A 21540-nucleotide genomic window follows, 5' to 3' on the forward strand; every position below is an offset into this window, starting at 1 on the left:
CTGCTGAAGGACAATTTTCATTGTATGATTATATACCTTAAAACTTTTTCTAGTCACTGATAACACTCTGCCTCCATTTCTGCCCACTTTTATGCTTATGTTAAAACTGTATCTTGTAATCCTAATCCAAGCCAAATCAACTCATTTTCTTTGTGACAACAGACATATTTAAACAGCTTAACGTGTTCAGTTCAGTTCAGTTCAGTTCAGTCGCTCAGTCGTGTCTGACTCTTTGCGATACCATGAACTACAGCACGCTAGGCCTCCCTGTCCATCACCAACTCCCAGAGTCCACCCAAACCCATGTCCATTGAGTCGGTGACGCCATCTGACCATCTCATCCTCTGTCGGCCCCTTCTCCTCCTGCCCTCAATCTTTCCCAGCATCAGGGTCTTTTCCAATGAGTCAGCTCTTCTCATCAGGTGACCAAAGTATTAGAGTTACAGCTTCAACATCAGTCCTTCCAATGAACAACCAGGACTGATCTCCTTTAGGATGGACTGGTTGGATCTCCTTGCAGTCCAGGGACTCTCAAGAGTCTTCTCCAACACCACAGTTCAAAAGCATCAATTCTTCGGCACTCAGCTTTCTTTATAGTCCAACTCTCACATCCATACATGACTACTGGAAAAACCATAGCCTTGACTAGACAGAACTTTGTTGGCAAAGTAATGTCTCTGCTTTTCAATATGCTGGCTAGGTTGGTCATAACTTTCCTTTCAAGGAGTAAGCATCTTTTAATTTCATGGCTGCTATCACCATCTGCAGTGATTTGGGAGCCCCCAAAAATAAAGTCAGCCACTGTTTCCACTGTTTCCCCATCTATTTGCCATGAAGTGATGAGATCGGATGCCATGATCTTAGTTTTCTGAATGTTGAGCTTTAAGCCAACTTTTTTCACTCTCCTCTTTCATTTCCATCAGAGGCTCTTTAGTAGTTCTTCACTTTCTGCCATAAGGGTGGTGTCATCTGCATATCTAAGATTATTGATATTTCTCCCGGCAATCTTGATTCCAGCGTGTGCTTCATCTAGTCCAGCATTTCTCATGATGTACTCTGCATACAAGTTAAATAAGCAGGGTGACAATATACAGCCTTGACATACTCCTTTTCCTATTTGGAACCAGTCTGTTGTTCCATGTCCAGTTCTAACTGTTGCTTCCTGTTTCTCAAGAGGCAGATCAGGTGGTCTGGTATTCCCATCTCTTGAAGAATTTTCCACAGTTTATTGTGATCCATACAGTCAAAGGCTTTGGCATAGTCAATAAAGCAGAAATAGATGTTTTTCTGGAACTCTCTTGGTTTTTCGATGATCCAGCAGATGTTGGCAATTTGATCTCTAGTTCCTCTGCATTTTCTAAAACCAGCTTAACATGTATATAGAGGCAAAACTGTACTTTTCTTTCAGTCTGGAGAACAACTTTCAAACATCATGATTGATTTGGCTTATCATCTGAGTTGCTGTATATAGTAATGTGCTGCACTTAAAAGGCAAATAATATTTAACCGATGAATTTGACAAACTAACCTTAACTGGATTATATCAGAGATTCTCAGCCTTTATCCTAGCCTTAAACATGACCAATAATGTTCCCCCATGCCACATATTCCCAAGGGCATTTACATGATCCTGTGTGTTTCTTATAACCTAGCTGCAATCCAGAGTTTCAGGCAGTTTTTCAAAAACTATATATTGCTGCTGTCTCACTCAAAATCAAGAAGAATGTTCATGATTAAAGATACAGTGATAGGAATAAACTTGAACCTTCTAATTCATGAGGGAAATATTCACAACATCAGTGCTTTACCTAGTTAGATAACAAGGTACTTTCAATGTCCTTCATAAGTGACTGTAAGCACTGTCATGTAGAACAAATCCATTAACCTCAGTGTTGCTACTTGAAGTGTGTCCGTGCAGGAGACACCACGGCCATGTGTCCTCATAAGTCAAACACAATGCTCCCTAACTTAGGATGGCCCTTAGCTCTCTCTAGTCCACTTGCCCATACCTGGGACTGGTCCTTGCTACACAAACAAATAAGGTAACAAGGGTGGCAACTCTAAACCTCACTCTTTCTGCCTCCCTCCTAATCTCTTGGGTCAATTTCTTTAGTGGCTACTACATACAAGTTAACCTAGGACTCCCATCGAATGGACTGAAACCTTTTTTAAAGATGCTCAGAAAGCATTATTCAAAAATGCAAGAGAGAAAGCATCAGGAAAAGAAACCGCAGTTTCTTCTGGGACTTGAGACAGAAAGGAGAGTGGAACACATAAACACTGGCATGGGATCGATCTATCTTTAGCAATTAACACAGTCTCCAACAAGAAACATTCTTCTTTTCATCACTTTCTCCCATCTGACTCTGTGCCCAAACATTATCCTTTTACAGTTACCACCATCACCTGCCTCATTTACAAAAATACTCAAAGGAGGTAATTCAGAATGCATTCTTCCATAGCCAGTCACCTTGAAAATTACTAAGAACCTATGTAAAAGTGACTCAGTCATGTCTGACTCTTTGCAACCCTATGGACTGTAGTCCACCAGGCTCCTCTGTCCATGGAATTCTCCAGGCAAGAATATTGGAGTGGGTTGCCATTCCCTTCTCCAGGGAATCTTCCTGATTCAGGAATCTCCTGCACTGCAGGTGGATTCTTCACCATCTGAGCTACCAGGGAAGCTCCTATAGTTGTTCCCAAAACACTAAAACGATGCAACCCCCTCCTTAGGATACTCACATTCTTCGTCTTTCCATTTGTTATATTTAGTTCTCAATTTCTTAAGATTACAAATCTATTATTTAAAAGTGCAACAAAGCCATTTAGTACAAACTATATTTCCTAGTTACTAATGAAGCTTCAAATATCTAGATATCCTCTAAAGTTTTATCATAATTTACCAATTAAGCTAAGCAAAATATGAACTATTTAAAGATAATCCCATTTACTTCAACTAAAATATCGATGATTTTAAAATATTGCTGCCTTTGAGTTTTTAAAAAATTAGCCAAGTAAAATTACATGGCTTTTTAACTCAGAGATTCTTCTTTTCATTGCTAAAACATCAGTAATGTTTGTGCAAGCCGAGTTTTAAGAGTTAAATGAGTTTAAAACTTGGCATTAGAAAATCAGATATATTAGAAATTAATAATGCATCAGCAAAACTGTCACTCTCCTACTTTCAAGATGAAAGATCTTTGCAGTGCTTAAGCATTGCCAGCCTTCAGTAATCATTTCCTCATAGTAAATTAAAAGTGGTGTAAATTGTATCAATATACATTTCTGTCAAAAGTCCTAAAAGGAAGCCCCTATTTGTAAGGTCATTCTTGTAATTTAAAATATTTAACAGTGCTAACTTGCTGTAATCTTAAGGTTAATTAAAATACCACTTCCACTAATCTGTAGCTGTTAAGCTTGTTAAAATATTACTTTTTTGATAATTTCTTATAGCTTAGGCTGTAAAGAACTCTCCTGATACTAAAATCTAAAAACCATTATACTGTAAAACTAGACTCCTCTTGACAAGCACATGGGAAGAGATTTTCCACAAATTCTTTTTAGCTGAGTCCATTTGTTTATAGTTTTGGGAGTCACCTCCATGTCCAGGCACATCTGGTGCAGTTTGCAGCTTTCAGAATGGCTACCATAGAGGTGGTATGGTTTCATAGTCTAAAGTCTCTGAGTTTGGTTTAGTACTACCCAAAAGGTGAGAGAGTGTGCTTAGCTCAACATAACCCTGGGCCACGTGAGCTGAGTCTACAAGCCATCAGATCCAACACTATCAACTTCCTCAAAGACGAAGAATCTTAACAGCTTTTTATGAGTCACTGCCCAGAAATGTAAGCCCAGATTCAGCCCTCTACCAACAGCTCCTTCAAAAGATCCTCTAGAGCAGGGGTCAGGACACTACACACACCATGGGCCAATTCTGGCCACAGTCTGTTTCTGTATGGCCTGTGGGCTGAGAAGACTTTGCATGCTTTTATTGTTAAAAAATAATCAAAAGAAGAATAACATTTTGTCACACTTTAATAGTATATCATACTACAGGAAATTCATATTTCAGTGCCCATAAATAAAATTTTCCAGGAAAACAGCCACAGTGTTCATTTATAGATTTTCTATGGCTGGTTGCACACCAAGTATCAGAGCTGAGTGGTTGCAACGAAGACTTTATGGTATAGAAAATGAAGAATATTTGCTGTCAGCCCCTTTACAGAAAAAGTATTCCTACTCTCAGTCTACTGCATTATCATTCACTTAAGGGTATATCTATTCTTCTTTATACATTATCCTCAACTCCTTCATCCATTTCTAAGACCTTTGCATTGTGCACTCTGAAAACTCTCCCCATGATCAACAAAAGTGACTAAACCATCAACCTCCTTTAAAAGAAAACAAGCTTTCCTCTGAGTTCTCTCAGTTTCTCAGAGTCCTCTCAAATGCTGGGATTTTAGTCCCTCACTTCACATAATCTCAAGTTTGTGAAGTGGTGTTACTTACAATGTTATTTCTTGATAATTTCTCCCCAACCTTCTTACTGAACAAACAAAGCAAACAAATCACAAAGATTTACAATGACTACCACATTGACAAATCCAAAGGATATTTTCTTAATGCTCATTTATTTCAATCTTTGAATAGCATTTGAGTTACTTCCTCTTTCTTTAAATCCCCTTTTTCCCTGAATTCTGAAATATGACAATCCACTAATTCTTCTCCTGCCTTTTTTTCTCTTTATAGGCTCATCCTCCTCTATTCATTAATTGGAGTTCTTGAAGGCACTCCGAGCCTTCTTCCTGCTTTACACTAATTCTCTCTTGTGGCAACCTAATCACTGCTCCAGTATTTCATTTCCCATCTACACACTGACAACTTCCAAATCGGTATGCCTACCCCTGGAATTCTCTGAGCTTCAGACCAAATAATACCTATTCATTATCTCACTCAAACAGATCAAAGATCCCTCAAAATCAACATGTCCAAGACTGAATCCCATCTCTTCTGCTTCAAGCCTAGTCTTCTTCCAGGCATAGGGAAAGATACCTCCTTCTACCTGGGTATGCAAACCAGAAACTGCAAAATCATCCTTGATACCTTTAACATCTCACTTCCCTTCACACCATGTATCCAAGCTATTATCAGGGCCTGTTGATTTTATCTTCTAAAAATCTTACCCATTTCCACTCCTGAGGTCCAGGCTACTATCATCTGTCACTAGGGCTCTGGCAATACTTAGCAAATAGTTTCCCTGCACCTCCCTGGCCCACCCAATCTGTCCTCCACTGAGCACCAAAGTAATCTCTTCAAAAATAAATCTGGTACCCTTTCTTCCACTCCTAACTAAAACGTTTAGATGACTTTTCACAGTTCTTTGGAGGAAGAAGGCAAAAATCTGTAACCTTTCCTACAGGCTACTCTCTCCCTCATAAGCTAAACTTTTAATTCATGGGATCCATCCTGCTCACTCTGCCATGGAATCTTTTCATATGCTATGCTCTCTGCTTAGAAGGTTACCATCCTCAGTATCCTCCCCATGCATCCAAAGAAGTCCTGTTTATCTCTTCTCAGAAGACCTCCCTATGTCACCTATTTCATATTCAATAATTTGATCATTTTATAAACACCTTTTCCATCACTAGACTTAAAAGCTCCTTGAGGACAAGATCACGGTTTTTCACATCCTTAAATCCAGATGCTTGGCAGATTTATTCATAAAAATATCACAAATTAATGAATTAGTGAAAGCTAATATATGTCTAATTTAAAATCATTTCATCATAAATTTTATATTGTTATTAAAAGTCTGATAAAAATAGCAAATAAAATTTCTGATCAATGTTATAAAATTATGCTGTAACTAAAGTATGTGTAATTCCAGAAAAAAATATTTCAAATAAAACTAATTTTGTTTAGTATCAGAGCACTGAACCTGTACTCTCCTTAGAAAATAAACTAGAAAACCTCTTTACATTTGAAGTAATACTCTGAGTTGCCTACCCAAATTTCATTCTCCACCTCATCCTCGCTGTCCTGATTTTGATTAAGGGTTCACTCTTTCTCCTTTTGACTCAAGGAAGGCTATAATTATCTTGACTGCTGTAAGTCAATTATGGTGATCCCATGCTCCCTATCAGTGAATGATCTGGGGATAGACACAATCTATTTCTAGCCAGTGTGACACAAGAAGGGGCTTCTGGGAAAGACTTCTCTCATAGTGAAGAGATGATCCTTTTCTGCCTCTAGACAAATTTACACTAGTCTGTGCAGTGGTCATCCTGTTAACAATATATGAAAGAAAACAAAATCCAGAAAACTATAGGGAACATAACTGGTCTCCTGTCGTACTATGCGTGAAGACGCCCTACCTCTGGATTTCTTGCTTCTTTTTTGCTTAAATCTGTTTGAGTCAGTATCTTCTACTAATTGCAGCTAAAGTCATCCTAGCCAATAGAAAAAAAAAATTGACTCAGTCTCCTCAAATGAGAAACACTGTTTCAGGCAACTCAGTGAGTATTATTAGCATGGCAAATAGATTGCAACAGTAATCACTATATAAACCTAAGAAGCAAACTATTTAAGAACTCAAAGAAAAATTTAAGAAGAAATTTGGCAAGCTATGAAAATGAATAGATAACTATGAAATTAATTCACTAATTTACTAAAAATATTTCACCTCTGGAAATTAATTGTACTTGCTCAGTAGAAGAGAACTACAATTTATCATAAATATTTTGAGAAAGGGAATTGGTTATTATACTTCTTTTGCTACCTGAAAGACTGTCAAATACATTACAAATTTTCAATGAATTAACACATAATAAAATGTACTTGGTAAGACTATCTATTTAAGACAAACATTTTGCAATGACTTATAATAAATATTATAACCATTTTTTTAATCTGAAGATGCCAGGAAATTGGCTGAATTTGCACCTATTGTTTACTTCTTGTTCTTATTAAGTATTAATAGCTAAAGTGGTTGCATCATTTGGCATTCTCATCAGTCATCTGTGAGATTTCCAGTTACTTCAGATTTTCATCAACTCAGTATTGTCAGTCTTTTTAATTTTACCCATTCTAACAAGCTGGATAGAAAAGACAGAGAAACCAGAGATCAAATTGCCAATATCTGTTGGATCATCAAAAAAGTAAGAGACTTCCAGAAAAACATTTACTTCTGCTTTATTGACTATGCCAAAACCTTTGACTGTGTGGATCACAACAACCTGGGGAAAATTCTTCAAGAGATGGAAATACCAGACCACCTGATCTGCCTCCTGAGAAATCTATATGCAGGTCAAGAAGCAACAGTTAGAACTGGACATGGAACAATAGACGAGTTTCAAATTGGGAAAGAAGTACATCAAGGCTGTATATTGTCACCCTGCTTATTTAACTTATATGCAGAGAACATCGTGAAAAATGCTGGGCTGGATGAAGCACAAGCTGGAATCAAGATTCCTGGGAGAAATATCAATAACCTCAGATATGCAGATGACACCACCTTTGTGGAAGAATGCAAAGAAGGACTAAAAAGCCTCTTGATGAAAGTGAAAAATGAAAAATGAGAGTAAAAGAGTTGGCTTAAAGCTCAACATTCAGAAAACAAAGATCATGGCATCCGGTCCCACCACTTCATAGCAAATAGATGGGGAAACAATGGAAACAGTGATAGATTTCATTTTGGGGGACTCCAAAATCACTGCAGATGGTGACTGAAGCCATGAAACTAAAAGATGCTTGCTCCTTGGAAGAAAAGTTATGACCAACCTAGACAACATAATAAAAAGCAGAGACGTTACTTTGCTAACAAAAGTCCGTCTAGTCAAAGCTATGGTTTTTTCAGTAGTCATGTATGGATGTGAGAGTTGGACCATAAAGAAAGCTGAGCGCTGAAGAACAGATGCTTTTGAACTGTGGTGTTGGAGAAGACTCTCAAGAGTCCCTTGGACTGCAAGGAGATCCAATCTATCCATCCTAAAGGAAATCAGTCTTGAATATTCATTGGAAGGACTGATGTTGAAGCTGAAACTCCAATACTTTGGCCAACTGACGCGAAGAACTGACTCATTTGAAAAGACCCTGATGCTGGGAAAGATTGAAGGCAGGAGAAGGGTATGACAGAGGATGAGATGGTTGGATGGCATCACCGACTCAATGGATATGAGTTTGAGTAAGTTCCAGGAGTTGGTGATGTACAGGGAAGCCTGGAGTGCTGCAGTCCATGGGGTCGCAGAGTTGGACACTACTGAGCAACTGAACTGACTGATTCTAACATGTGTGCAGTGGTAACTCATTGTGGATTTAATTAGCATTTCTTTGATGATTAATAACATAGAGTATCTTTTCATGTGCTATAGTTTATTTCTAGGTCTCTTTTAGTAGTGTTCAAAGCTTTTGATCTTTTCTATTGAGCTGTTTGCCTTCTTACTATTAGCAGAGATTTATACACACATACACACACACACACACACACACACACACATATACACGCTGAGTGCACATTGTTTGTCAGATGTGTGTTTTCTGAAAATTTTCTCTCCAGTCTGTGGCTAGATTTTTCATTTCTGTTGTTGTTTTTAGAAGGGCAGAAGGTTTAAAATTTTGGGTAAAGTAGATTTAATTTTTGTTTCATTTTGTTTTAGTTCAGACTTTTTAGTCCAGTTAAGAAATCTTTGCCTACCTCAAGGCTGTAAAAAAGAAAAAATGTCTCTTCTGGGAGTTTTTACAGTTTTATTCTTTGATGAAGTACAAATTGGAGTAATTTCTTATACAAATATCTAATTTTCAGCAGTATTTGTCAAAAAGAAGACTGTCTTTTCCTCACCGAATTATCAAGATTAATTTGCTATTATATGTGTGGGTCAATTTCTGAAATTTCTATTTTCTTTCATTGCACTTTATATGTATCCTGATGCCAACAGGATCCTGTCTTGATTATTTTAGCTTTATAATAAATGTTGAAATCAGGTAGTGCAAGACTTCTAAATTTGACCTTCCAATTCTTCTGCATTTCCTAAGCTTTTATCGATCTTTTTGGATCCACAATTAACTTTTCTGGTCTCTTCATGAACCCCCTACAAGTTCAATAAACTTCCTTCCCTCCAGCTGATCAAAATAGGAATGTCTCCCTAGCCTGCACGTACTGCCACAGCTCTTTCCTTTTTACATCTCCGTTAGTTTTTCTTCCCCTGGTACATGCTTGTGCCAAGTCTTGTGGAGTTACTTTGTTCATGAGTAACTTAGTGTTTAGCCAAGATACAGGGGGGACCCTAGGTAAAATTAGGGAACTTTCTCTAAATATGTCCTCCATCTGTGGCATTTCACGATAGATTCCAGCCATTTCAGCCTCCCAGAACTTTGATGTCTTGTGGAGACCATTGTGCTTTTCTTGGATTCTCTCTCCCTAGACCAAGCCCCAAAATTACCTCTAGGTATAAAGATAAGGTACATTGTAAGACACACTTCAGTTTTTCCTATTCTCTCAGGCATGATAGTCTGGTGCTTTCAGTTGTCTGATGCTTAAACATAGCTGTCTTGTATATTTTGTGCAGTTTTCAGTTATTTAAAATGGGATGGCTAGTCTGATACCAGCTTTTCTGTTATGACTGTAAACAGATGTCTTAAATTTTGTTAATGGTTATGTTAAGTCATTTTCCTAGGCAGCACTAGTGGTAAAGAACCCACCTGCCAAGGCAGGAGACATAAGAGACACAGGCTAGATCCCTGGGTCAGAAAGATCCCCTGGAGGAGGGTATGGCAACCTACTCCAGCGTTCTTGCCTGGAGAATCCTATGGACAGAGGAGTCTGGCGGGCTATGGTCCATTGGGTTGCAAAGAGTCGGACATGACTGAAGCGAATTAGCACACATAACACACAGCTCATTTTTAGGTGAGAACACGTAGGGATTAAAATGTGACAAACAGTATATTTGTGGTAGTTTCACATAACCAAAAAAATTAATGTTCTTCAAGTCTGAAAATGGATTCTAGTCCTAGCTATTCCAGTTAACCCACTTTGGTTATGGCAGTTAACTTACCTAAGTCACCATTTTCTAAGTTAGCAATTTTTCTAATAGCCCAATAGTTAGATTATTAGATAAAATTGTATTATTTCATAAAATTCTGTAATTATAACATCCAGAAATTAAGCTTCAACAAAGATACTCTAACGATAAGGTATATATGAAAAACTAATTTAATAAATGCTTCAATTTAACCATTATTGTTATATGTTCTTAGCAATTTAAATGTATCAAGATAAAAAATATAAGTATAAAAACCATGAAAATTATAATAAAAAACAAAAATAAATTTATCTTTTCAGATTTAATATCATGTTTATGTTTTAACTGTTTAGGGAGTTAAAGCGTAAAGTTAAAGACTGTCTTTAATTACCATCTGTAACATAAATAAATATTAGACTGAAAGTTCTCATTTGTTTTTATTTTAGCTAAGGAAATCCACCTCCCTCCTTATGATTTCATGCAAAAGAAAAAATTCTGGCTGCCAAGTAATCACTTATAATATTCTGAAATAATATATTAATTGTATAACCCTAAAATTCATACTACATAAATAGAAGACAATTGGCAACCCATGGCCTCTTGAGAATAAACTGTATCATCAATTTCTATATTTTAAAAAAATCTGCTTTCATATTTTTTAATCTGATATTAAACCCTGGTATGAATAATAGACTAACTTTTAAAGCAATAATGGTATCAATGGGCTTTTGCTCATATATCATAAAAAGCTCTTTAAAGAACTTCCAACATAAATAATTATGCATGACCTCCCCTGTCAGAATCCATGTTGAACATCCTTAATCAAATTTTGTTACTCCAGGTGCTACCTTGTGAATCTGTTAAAATGTTCTCTAAATTCTTTAATTCATACTGCGTGGAAAATCTCTGTTGTTACAGCTACTGATTTGTGTGTGAACATTCCACAGTCATGCTGTGGAATTTTGTATGTTGTATTTTTTTTTAAACTAAATTGGGCCTTTCCTAATTTTCTTTTAATTGAAGTATACTTGGTTTACAATATTGTGTCAGTTTCAGGTATATAGAAAAATGATTCCATTATATATATTTTTTCAGATTATTTTCCATTATAGGTTATTATAAGATATTAAATACAGTTTATATAGTAAATCCTTGCTGTTTATCCGTTTTTTGTATATTTGTTTGTATCTGTTAATCCCCTATTTCTATGTCTGTGAACCTGTTTCTGCTTGTATACAGATTCATTTGTATTATTTTTTAGATTCCACATATAAGTGATACCATATGTAATAAAATTTATCTTCTTCTGATTTCACTTATTATGATATTATCTAGGTCCATCTATGTCACTGCAAATGGCAATCTTTCATTCTTTTCATGGCTGAGTAATATTCCCTTGTGTAAATATATCACATCCTCTTAAGCCAAATCTGGTGACGGGCACTTGAGCAGTTTCCAAATCTTGGCTGTTGTCAGTAGAGCTGATAGGTCTGCTGAGGTGTATGTATCTTTTCAAATTGAGAATTTTTGTCTTTTCTGGATATAGGACCAGGAATGGGATTGTTAGATAATATGGTAGCTCTATTTTTAGTTTTTAAACAAACATCCATACAGTTTTCCACAATGTTTGCATCAATTTATATTTGAAATGGACCTCTCTTTTTAAAGAATATTTTATTTATTTTATTATTGGGCTGTACCAAATCTTAGTTGCAGCGTGCAGGATCTTTCACTGTGGCACTCACACTCTTAGTTGCAGCACGTGGGATCTAGTTCCTGACCAGGGATCGAACCCACACCCTCTGCATTGAGAGTGAGGATTCTTAGCCACTGGACTCAACAGGGAAGTCCCAAGGGTCTTTCTTAAACTTCTTAATGTTTTTTTTGTTGTTGTTTATTGAGCAATTTTTCAAACTAACAAATGGTAAATATCATAGTCTAAAATTTCCTCTGACTTAAAGGCATTTGATAAAGTCTATTATTTATTTATATCCTGACTGTCATATGTGAGTAATTCCCTCAATACTTATGTGATCTTTCAGTAGTAACAGGGAAAAATCACTGCAATGAAATATGTTTACATACAAATATTAAGAGAATATTTACTTTTTTCTAAGTCAGACTTACTATACGTATACTACTCCCATCTTGCTAACTTGTTGACATTTTCCTTTTCATGATTTCTGAACTCCTTGTACTAGTTCTCAGAGCAACCAGTGACCTAATTTCCCATAAACTGTTTTCTGTCACATAACTTATCTTTCTCTTATACCACATGAGAAATGGAAATACAGAACAAACAGAAGACTGTGACAATTTCCATCAGTTTTTAAGTTTGAGGTTTTATAACACCAGAACAAGAGTTCTTAAATTTTAGTGGGACTAGGCAACATCTGGAGACATTTGTTGACATTCAGATTCCCAAGCTCAAGAGATTCTTGATAGGCTTGGAGTTGGGCCCAGAAGTCTGAATTTTTAACATACAGACCAGATGGTTCTATGTAGGTTTTCTCAGAAAGTCACTAGCATTATGTGCACAACAGGGTAAAGGAAGACAGAGGGGGGACTAGGAGAGAAGCATCCAAGAAAGGGGAGAGAAAAAGATAATCTCCAGGTTGATGGTGAAGGGACCAGGGTGGTCATAGGGAATAATCAGGTCAAACTGGAGTGAGATAACATGGGTTTTTTCCATTCTTTCATTCATTTCATTATCTTTGTAATCATTCCCACCACTGTAACCTCATGCCATTAGTGATAGAACACAGAAAGCTAGCAAAAAAACAGAAAGCTAGCAAAAAAACAAAAAAAAATATAATTATTAACTGCTGAGAAAAAAATAAAGATGTCTCATAAAGGAGATGCTATCCAGGTGGCTCAGTAGCAAAGAATCCACCTGCATTAGCATTCAATCCCTGGGTCAGGAAGATCCCCTGGAGGGGGAAATGGCAACCCACTCCAGTATTCTTGCTGGGACAATCCCATGCACAGAGGAGCCTGGTGGGCTGCAGTCCATAGGGTCTTAAAGAGTTAGACATGACTGAGCATGCGTCCTGGATAATACAATAGTTCACACAGCTTAATACCACTTCTCTGACAAAGATTCCAGGAGGTAACTGAGGGAAAATAAAACTTATCTACCACAATGCTAACCTCAAAAAGCTATATATCTAAAGAAGTTTTCATTTTCCATTTACTCTGCACTTGTGCCCACAAATTTTTCCTAATATCTTTTTCAACACATGGATAATGTTTAGCCAATGCCCATAGTAGTGGGTGCTGTGTGATTACTAAAATCATACAAAGTAATTCTAAAACCATCTGATTCCAATTTCAAGGGGATGGACCATCATTCTGATATGCTAGAGTATAGAGAAGAATGGTATCACTTTTGCCCTCACTGAAACTTCTTAATTAGTTAACTTTTCAACCTTCATTTTGATTATGCATCTATTACTGAAATACAGTTATTTCTCTTTGACTCCATTCTGAGTATCAGAGAGGACTTTTAAGCTCCAACTACCTTATTTTATCACCCATCTTATATAATTCCCTCCTATGTCACTGCAGTAACCTTCACCATATTAGAGTCCTTTACTTTTTACTTCAGTTTTATATCACTTAGCAATAATCTAAAAATAGCCATTAGTCCCTGATATTCCTAATATTTTATCATAAAACAGAAAATAATTTACATTTTTCCTATGACTCTACCACCTTTTTAGCCATACTGCTTATCTGGTATTTAATTGATAAATAATTGCCCATAATTGATACATGGGCATTGCTCTGTGATTATCAACAAGGCTTTCAAAATTTAAATTTTATTCAAAAAATAATTAGCTAGCCTTACTTTCCCTCCAAAAAGCTCTATCAACACCCAAGACCAGTATTTAACTGCCTTCTCTCTTTTACTGCATTCTTAAAAGTAATTTTGAGACAAATGTTTACAAACACATTTATTACTGAATCATGTTCTGACTCTTATAAAAATTGTGAAAGTTCTCTAAATTTTACAAACTGAAGACAAAAATAAGTGAAAGAATTCTTTGAACATCCAGTTTTAAATAAACTGACCTCTCACGTCAAAAAGCAAAATAGCAGTGACATTTTTGTTTTATACTCAACCTTTCATCTAAGAACATGTAATCTGTAAGAGTGACTATTACCCCAATTTTACCACTGAGGCATAGAATTACAGCGATTGAACTGAAGTGAACTCAAGAGGTTATCTAATCTAGCTTCCATCTCCAGGAATGACTACATTTGAACACTCCAAGAGATGTCCGCATTCTCTATTTTTCAAAATCTCCAGGGAAGATGTTACAACTTGCCTTAACAATTTGCTCTGGTGTGTAATATCCCTTATTTCACTTATAATCAAAATCTGCAGATAAGAAGGAAATAAAATCCAGTTTCCCAGCTCCTTAGTAAATATTCTTACCCAAATGTAGTTATAAAACAACTACAAAAATAAGTAGATGAAGAAATAGATATTTCAATAATAAAAATTTCCAATATCTAGTCAACCATTCACCTGTTTCAAGCAATATTCATTTTGAAAATATTCTGGTATAACAAAATGATTTATAGCTCTCTTCATTTCACAATAAATGTTTCCCATTAACAAGAAAAAGAAATTTTATTGGATGTGTATTTATGAGTCCTAAAGAGAAGAATGGGCTTCCCTGGTAGCTCAGCTGGTAAAGAATCTACCTCCAATGCAGAAGACCCCGGTTCAACTCCTGGGTCAGGAAGATCCCCTGGAGAAGGGATAGGCCACCCACTGCAGTATTCTTGGACTTCCCTGGTGGCTCAGACAGTAAAGAATCCGCCTGCAGGAGACACAGGTTTGATTCCTGGGTTGGGAAGGTCCCCTGGAGGACAGCATGGCAACCCACTCCAGTATTCTTGCCTGGAGAATCCCCACAGACAGAGGAGCCTGGCAGGGGCTACAGTCTGCTGGGCTCGCAAAGAGTCAGAGACGAACGAGCGACTAAGCACAGCACAAAGAGCACAGCAAGATAAGAATTTAACGGGAACTTTCTGGGTGCCAGGCATTGTACTCCACACATAATACCACACTGAACACTAACATCGAGTTTATCAGATAGGCATATTACTATCACTAGTTTTCCGATAAAGAAATTGAGACTCAAAGTAAGTTATAAAAGGTCTTATAGATAGTGAATGACAAAGCTAGGATTAAAACGTAAATAGTTTGGTTATGTTTCACTGTCTCTCTAATCCATATTTAATAAATTTCCATTGCTTTATTATTATTATTATCAAGCTACTTTAAGATTCACTGAAAAATCCTATCTGAATGTGAAAAGGCCCCTCCCCCACCACCAAATTCCCATTAGTTTCTCTGTATTTTTAAATATCAAAGACCTGGGAAGTACAAGCACCTTCTTAAGAAAATGCATTTATATGACAATACTTTAAAATTTGTTTCCTAAAGTTCGCTGAATTGTTACATGATTTTTCTTAGTCCTATCCAGATTTACTTTTTAAAATGCATAGGGATACTTTTAAACTGAATCCTTGCTATTTCAGAAGTCATTGATTACTTTGAAGAGCAGAGGGGCTTCTAGGTTTTAACTATTCTTCTAAATGAAAAGGAGCAGGTTTGAGCTTTGAAGCTAGTTAAAACTGACTTCAACCTAAATACCCTGTAAAGTATTATAACCAACTGGAATCTTTCCTCAAGTGTAAACATAACTTTTACCTAAGGAAATGGCCAAGTACATTGGCCAAATTATTTCCTGAAATGCTGTTGCTTTATTTAAATAAGTTATGTTGTTAGTGCAATAAACATACTTCTAAACAGCTGAATTTTTGCATTCTACATAATGACTCCTTAATATTTCAGTTTATTAGTTGACAGTGATATACAGAAGGAAAAAACACATTTCAAGAGCCATAAAAACTTTGAAATTTAACTTTTACTGCAATATTTAATACAAGGTTACCTTTTTCATTGTTTCCTTTCCTACTGTAATCTCATGCCCATCCTGCCCCAAGCCATTCTTCAAGAGCAGAATTCGGGCTGAGGTCTTCCCAATAAGTTTCTGCATTCTAATAGAAAGTACAGGCTTGGTTTTCCGTCTTTTGACATCAGTAGGAAGAATCAGCCCATTCACTGTCCAAGTTACTTTCTTCGTTAACAACAGATGGTCTAGAAGAGATTTTTTTTTAAGTCAAGTCAATATTTGGCTTCGAATTAAAAATGGACACATCATGCTTCCCCTCCCCCTATTACCTATATTGTATACACCGGCCAGTCTCCATTTAGATGCTGGTTTCCTAAAATGCTACCACCAGCTTCCCACTAACCGTGACATAAGCTGTAGCAAGCTGTCTGCTCTGATAGCCTGCATAAATCATCATTTCTGAAGGGAACAGATGTTCAGGGTATGAAAGAGTAATACCACAATTTAGTCCTAATTAAAATTCACCTTAGCATGCCTCTATCACTGATCACGTGCACTGAGCTGAAAGCATCCATTGAAAGGGTCTAAGATCCTTTGCTTACTATTAGACATGGGTCCTGAACTTTTTTGTTCTTTAAGGGTGGGAAAACATTATTTTCCTCTTCAATATGATTATTAACCATGTTGCTTTAAAGAAGATGACCTTCAAATAGTAGCCTTATACATAATTCTTCTCTTGTGACTAGAATGAAGGTGCCTTCTAGGATATCTTTGGTAAGAGATTGAAACTATTTCACTAAAAATGAAACCCAGTTTTTCATTAACAATTTACTTTGACCCATACATTTTCAAAGATGTGTACATGAATATAAGTTTCAAAACTCCCACTAATATTAATGGGAGTGCAACTAAATTACTATGTATGACTTTGAAAATGTAAGGGTAAGAACAGAAGTGCAGTATATTGCATACTAAGTTGCTGTCAGCATTCCTCTCTTTTCAAAAGGTTTCATTTCACACATAAATAATTTGCACCTGAGTTGTTTATTTGTGCATTCAATTTATTTTAGATTATATTTTCTGTTCACATAAATTACAAAAATACAATGATTCCTCCCTCATCTGCTTACCTGTCCTAATAAGAGAAACAAAATTTTATTTGCATATAACTGAAACTGAAAGTCAATCTGCTTTATTGACTATGCCAAAGCCTTTGACTGTGTGGATCACAATAAACTGTGGAAAATTCTGAAAGAGATGGGAATACCAGACCATTTGACCTGTCTCTTGAGAAACCTGTATGCAGGTCAGGAAGCAACAGTTAGAACTGGACATGGAACAACAGACTGGTTCCAAATAGGAAAAGGAGTACGTCAAGGCTGTATATTGTCACCCTGCTTATTTAACTTATATGCAGAGTACATCATGAGAAACGTTGGGCTGGAAGAAACACAAGCTGGAATCAAGATTGCCGGGAGAAATATCAATAACCTCAGATATGCGGATGACACCACCCTTATGGCAGAAAGTGAAGAAGAACTAAAGAGCCTCTTGATGAAGGTGAAAGAGGAGAGTGAAAAAGTTGGCTTAAAGCTCAACGTTCAGAAAACTAAGATCATGGCATCTGGTCCCATCACTCCATGGGAAATAGATGGGGAAACAGTGGAAACAGTGTCAGACTTTACTTTTTTGGGCTCCAGAATCACTGCTGATGGTGACTGCAGCCATGAAATTAAAAGACGCTTACTACTTGGAAGGAAGGTTATGGCCAACCTAGATAGCATGTTTAAAAGCAGAGACATTACTTTGCCAACAAAAGTCCGTCTAGTCAAGACTATGGTTTTTCCAGTGGTCATGTATGGATGTGAGAGTTGGACGGTGAAGAAAGCTGAGCGCCGCAGAATTGATGCTTTTCAACTGTGGTGTTGGAGAAGACTCTTGAGAGTCCCTTGGACTGCAAGGAGATCCAATCAATCCATCCTAAAAGAGATCAATCCTGGGTGTTCATTGGAAGGTCTGATGTTGAAGCTGAAACTCCAATACTTTGGCCACCTCATGCGAAGGGTTGACTCATTGGAAAAGACCCTAATGCTGGGTAGGATTGGGGGTGGGAGGAGAAGGGGACGACAGAGGATGAGATGGTTGGATGGCATCACCAACTCGATGAACATGGGTTTGGGTAGACTCCGGGAGTTGGTGATGGACAGAGAGGCCTGGCGTGCTGCAATTCATGGGGTCGCAGAGAGTCGGACACGACTGAGCGACTGAACTGAACTGAAAGTAGCTGCATTTATTTATTTACCCAAATTTCCAAATAACTCTTTGCTATTAGCATTTACCTTGAAAGAAGCATGACCTTTTGAACTTAGAAATGGGACTTTATATAAAATCTGCTGGTATTGATATAATACATGAGCCAGTAGTTGTAAACAACCATTAGGTCCCAGAATGGCTACACTAAATGTTCAAACAACTTTCTCTCTCCCTCTCTCTCCCCACCAACATATACAGACTCACACATACCTACATGTACACACATATACAGTGAGTAGAAATAAAAGCAAAACTTACAGAATAAATTAAAACTAGGAGATTATAAATATGATTAAGATTTCAAGAAGAGAAAAAACTTTACAGAAATTAATGACATATTTTATCACTTTGTAATCTTAAATTGGAGAAGAAAATGGCAACCCACTCCAGTATTCTTGCCTGGAGAATCCCAAGGACAGAGGAGCCTGGTGGGCTACAGTCCATGGATGGCAAAGACTTGGACATGACTTACCAACTAAACAATCTTAAATAGATAGGAATTAGAATTAGAAAAATAAGTAGAAGTTAATGAGACCATATATGCCTGACAGAATTGAAAACAGGTGGTCAAATAAATGTATGTATGCACATGTATGTTCATAGCACTATTCACAATAGTTAAAGATATAAATCAAATCTCTACCAATGGATAAATGGAAAAATAAATTGTGGTATATATATGTGTGTGTGTGTGTATATTTTTATATGAAGGAATATTATTCAGCAATAAAAAGAATAAAGTACTGATACATACTACAATGTGGATGATCCACAAAATATTAGGCTAAGTCAAAGAGCATAATGAAAAGATGCTCAACATCACTAATTATAGAGAAACGCAAATCAAAACAATGAGGCATCAACTCACAACAGTCAGAATGGCCATCATTAAATAATCTACAAACAATAAATGCTGGAGAGGGTGTGCAAAAAAGGGAAGCCTCCTATACTACTGGTGGGAATGTAAATTGATACAGTAACCAGGGAGAACAGTATGGAGGTTCCTTAGAAAACTTAAAATAGAACTACTATATGACACAGCCATCCCACTCCTGGTCATATACCCAGAGAAAACCATAATTCAAAGAGACACATGCACCCCAATGTTTATTGCAGCACTATATACAATAGCCAGTACATGGAAGCAACCTAAATGTCCACCAAGGGAGAAATGGATAAAGAAGAAGTACTATGTATACACAAGGGAATACTTTTGTTGTTGTTTAGTTGCTAAGTTGTATCCAACTCTGTGCCCATGAACTGCAGCATGTGAGACTTCCCTGTTCTTCACTGTCTCCCATGGTTTGCTCAAACTCTATCCATTGAGTCGGTGATAACTATCTAACCATCTCATTCTCTGCCACCCTCTTCTCCTGCCCTCATCTTTTCCAGGATCAGGGTCTTTTCTACTGAGTTGGCTCTTTGCTTCAGGGGGCCAAAGTGTTGGAGTTTCAGCTTCAGCATCAATCCTTCCAATGAATACTCAGGGTTGATTTCCTTGTAAGACTGACCAGTTTGATCTTCTTACAGTCCAAGGGACTCTCAAGAGTCTTCTCCAGCACCAATTCTTCAAAAGCATCAATTCTTCAGCACTTAGCCTTCTTTATGGTCCAACTCTCACATCTGTACATGACTACTGGAAAAACCATAGCTTTGACAATATGGACCTTTGTTGGCAAAGTCAAGTCTCTGCTTAGTAATATGCTGACTAGGTTTGTCATAGCTTTTCTTCCAAGGAGCAAGCATTTTTAAATTTCATGACTGCAGTCACCATCTCCACTGATTTTGGAGCCCAAGAAAATAAAATGTGTAACTGCTTGAACTTTTTCAACTTCTATTTGCCACGAAGTGATGGGATCAGATGCCATGATCTTAGTTTTTTGAATGTTGAGTTGTTAAGCCAGCTTTTCCACTTTGCTCTTTCACTTTCATCCGAAGACTGTTTAGTTCCTCTTCACTTTCTGACTTCAGAGTGGTATCATCTGCATATTTGAGGTTGTTGATATTTCTCCAGGCAACCTTGATTCCATCTTGTGATTCATCCCAATCCAGCATTTTGAATAATGTACTCTGCATACAATTAAATAAGCAGAGTGACCAAATACAGCCTTGACATACTCCTTTTCCAAACTGGAACCAGTCTACTGTTCCATGTCTGGTTCTAACTGTTGTTTCTTGACCCGCATACAGGTTTCTCAGGAAACAGGTAAGGTGGTCTGGTATTCCCATCTCTTTAAGAATTTTCCACAGTTTGTTGTGATCCACACAGTCAAAGGCTTTAGTATAGTCAATGAAGCAGAAGTAGATGTTTTTCTGAAATTCTCTGGCGTTTTCTGTGATCCAAGGAATGTTGGTAATTTGATCTCTGGTTCCTCTGCCTTTTCTAAGTCCAGTCTGGACCTCTGCTGCTACTGCTGCTGCTAAGTCACTTCAGTCGTGTCCGACTCTGTGCGACCCCATAGATGTCAGCCCACCAGGCTCCCCTGTCCCTGGGATTCTCCAGGCAAGAACACTGGAGTGGGTTGCCATTTCCTTCTCCAATGCATGAAAGTGAAAAGGGAAAGTGAAGTCGCTCAGTCGTGTCCGACTCCCAGTGACCCCATGGACTGCAGCCTACCAGGCTCCTCCGTCCATGGGATTTTCCAGGGAAGAGTACTGGAGTGGGGTGCCATTGCCTTCTCCAGTCTGGACCTCTGGAAGTTCTCAATTCATGTATTGTTGAAGCCTAGCTTGAAGAATTTTGAGCATTATCTTGCAAGCATGTGAACTGAGCGCAACTGTACAATAGTTTGAACTCACATTGCCCTTCTTTGGGATTGGGATGAAAACTGACCTTTTTCAGTCCTGTGGCTACTGATAAGTTTTCCAAATTTGCTGACATATTGAGTGCAGCACTTTAACAGCATCATCTTTTAGGATTTGAAATAGCTCTGCTGGAATTCCACCACCTCCACTAGCTTTGTTCATAGTAATGTTTCCTAAGGCCCATTAGGCTTCACACTTCAAGATGTCTGGCTCTAGGTGAGTGACCATCCATCATTGTTATTTGAGTCATTAAGACCTATTTTTATACAGCCCTTCTTTGTATTCTTGCCACCTCTTCTTAATCTCTTTTGCTTCTGTTAGGTCCTTACCGTTTCTGTCCTTTATTGTGCCCATCCTCACATGAAATATTCCCTTGATATCTCCAATTTTCTTGAAGAGATATTTAGTCTCTCCCATTCTATTGTTTTCCTCTATTTCTTTGCATCGTTCACTTAAGAAGGTCTTCTTATCTCTTC

At 37.3% G+C, this 21540-nt stretch overlaps 1 protein-coding gene across 6 annotated transcripts in view; it reads right to left on the reverse strand.

Annotated features, from left to right (window-relative positions):
* DCDC1 (doublecortin domain containing 1) overlaps nt 1-21540 on the reverse strand; it is a 453546-nt gene that overhangs the window by 369253 nt on the left and 62753 nt on the right. For all 6 annotated transcript variants that reach the window (XR_014069367.1, XR_014069370.1, XR_014069369.1 and 3 more), the window contains exon 6: nt 15986-16191. Coding sequence is in view for 1 of the 6 variants with exons in the window: in XM_081544080.1 (XP_081400206.1) it covers nt 15986-16191 (206 nt within the window). In the remaining 5 variants the exon portion in view is untranslated. The remainder of the gene's footprint in view (nt 1-15985; nt 16192-21540) is intronic.

The sequence above is a fragment of the Giraffa tippelskirchi genome, chromosome 11, assembly GCF_054371585.1.
Source record: "Giraffa tippelskirchi isolate mGirTip1 chromosome 11, T2T-mGirTip1v1.2.pri, whole genome shotgun sequence".
In the NCBI taxonomy this organism is placed as follows: Eukaryota; Metazoa; Chordata; class Mammalia; order Artiodactyla; family Giraffidae; genus Giraffa; species Giraffa tippelskirchi.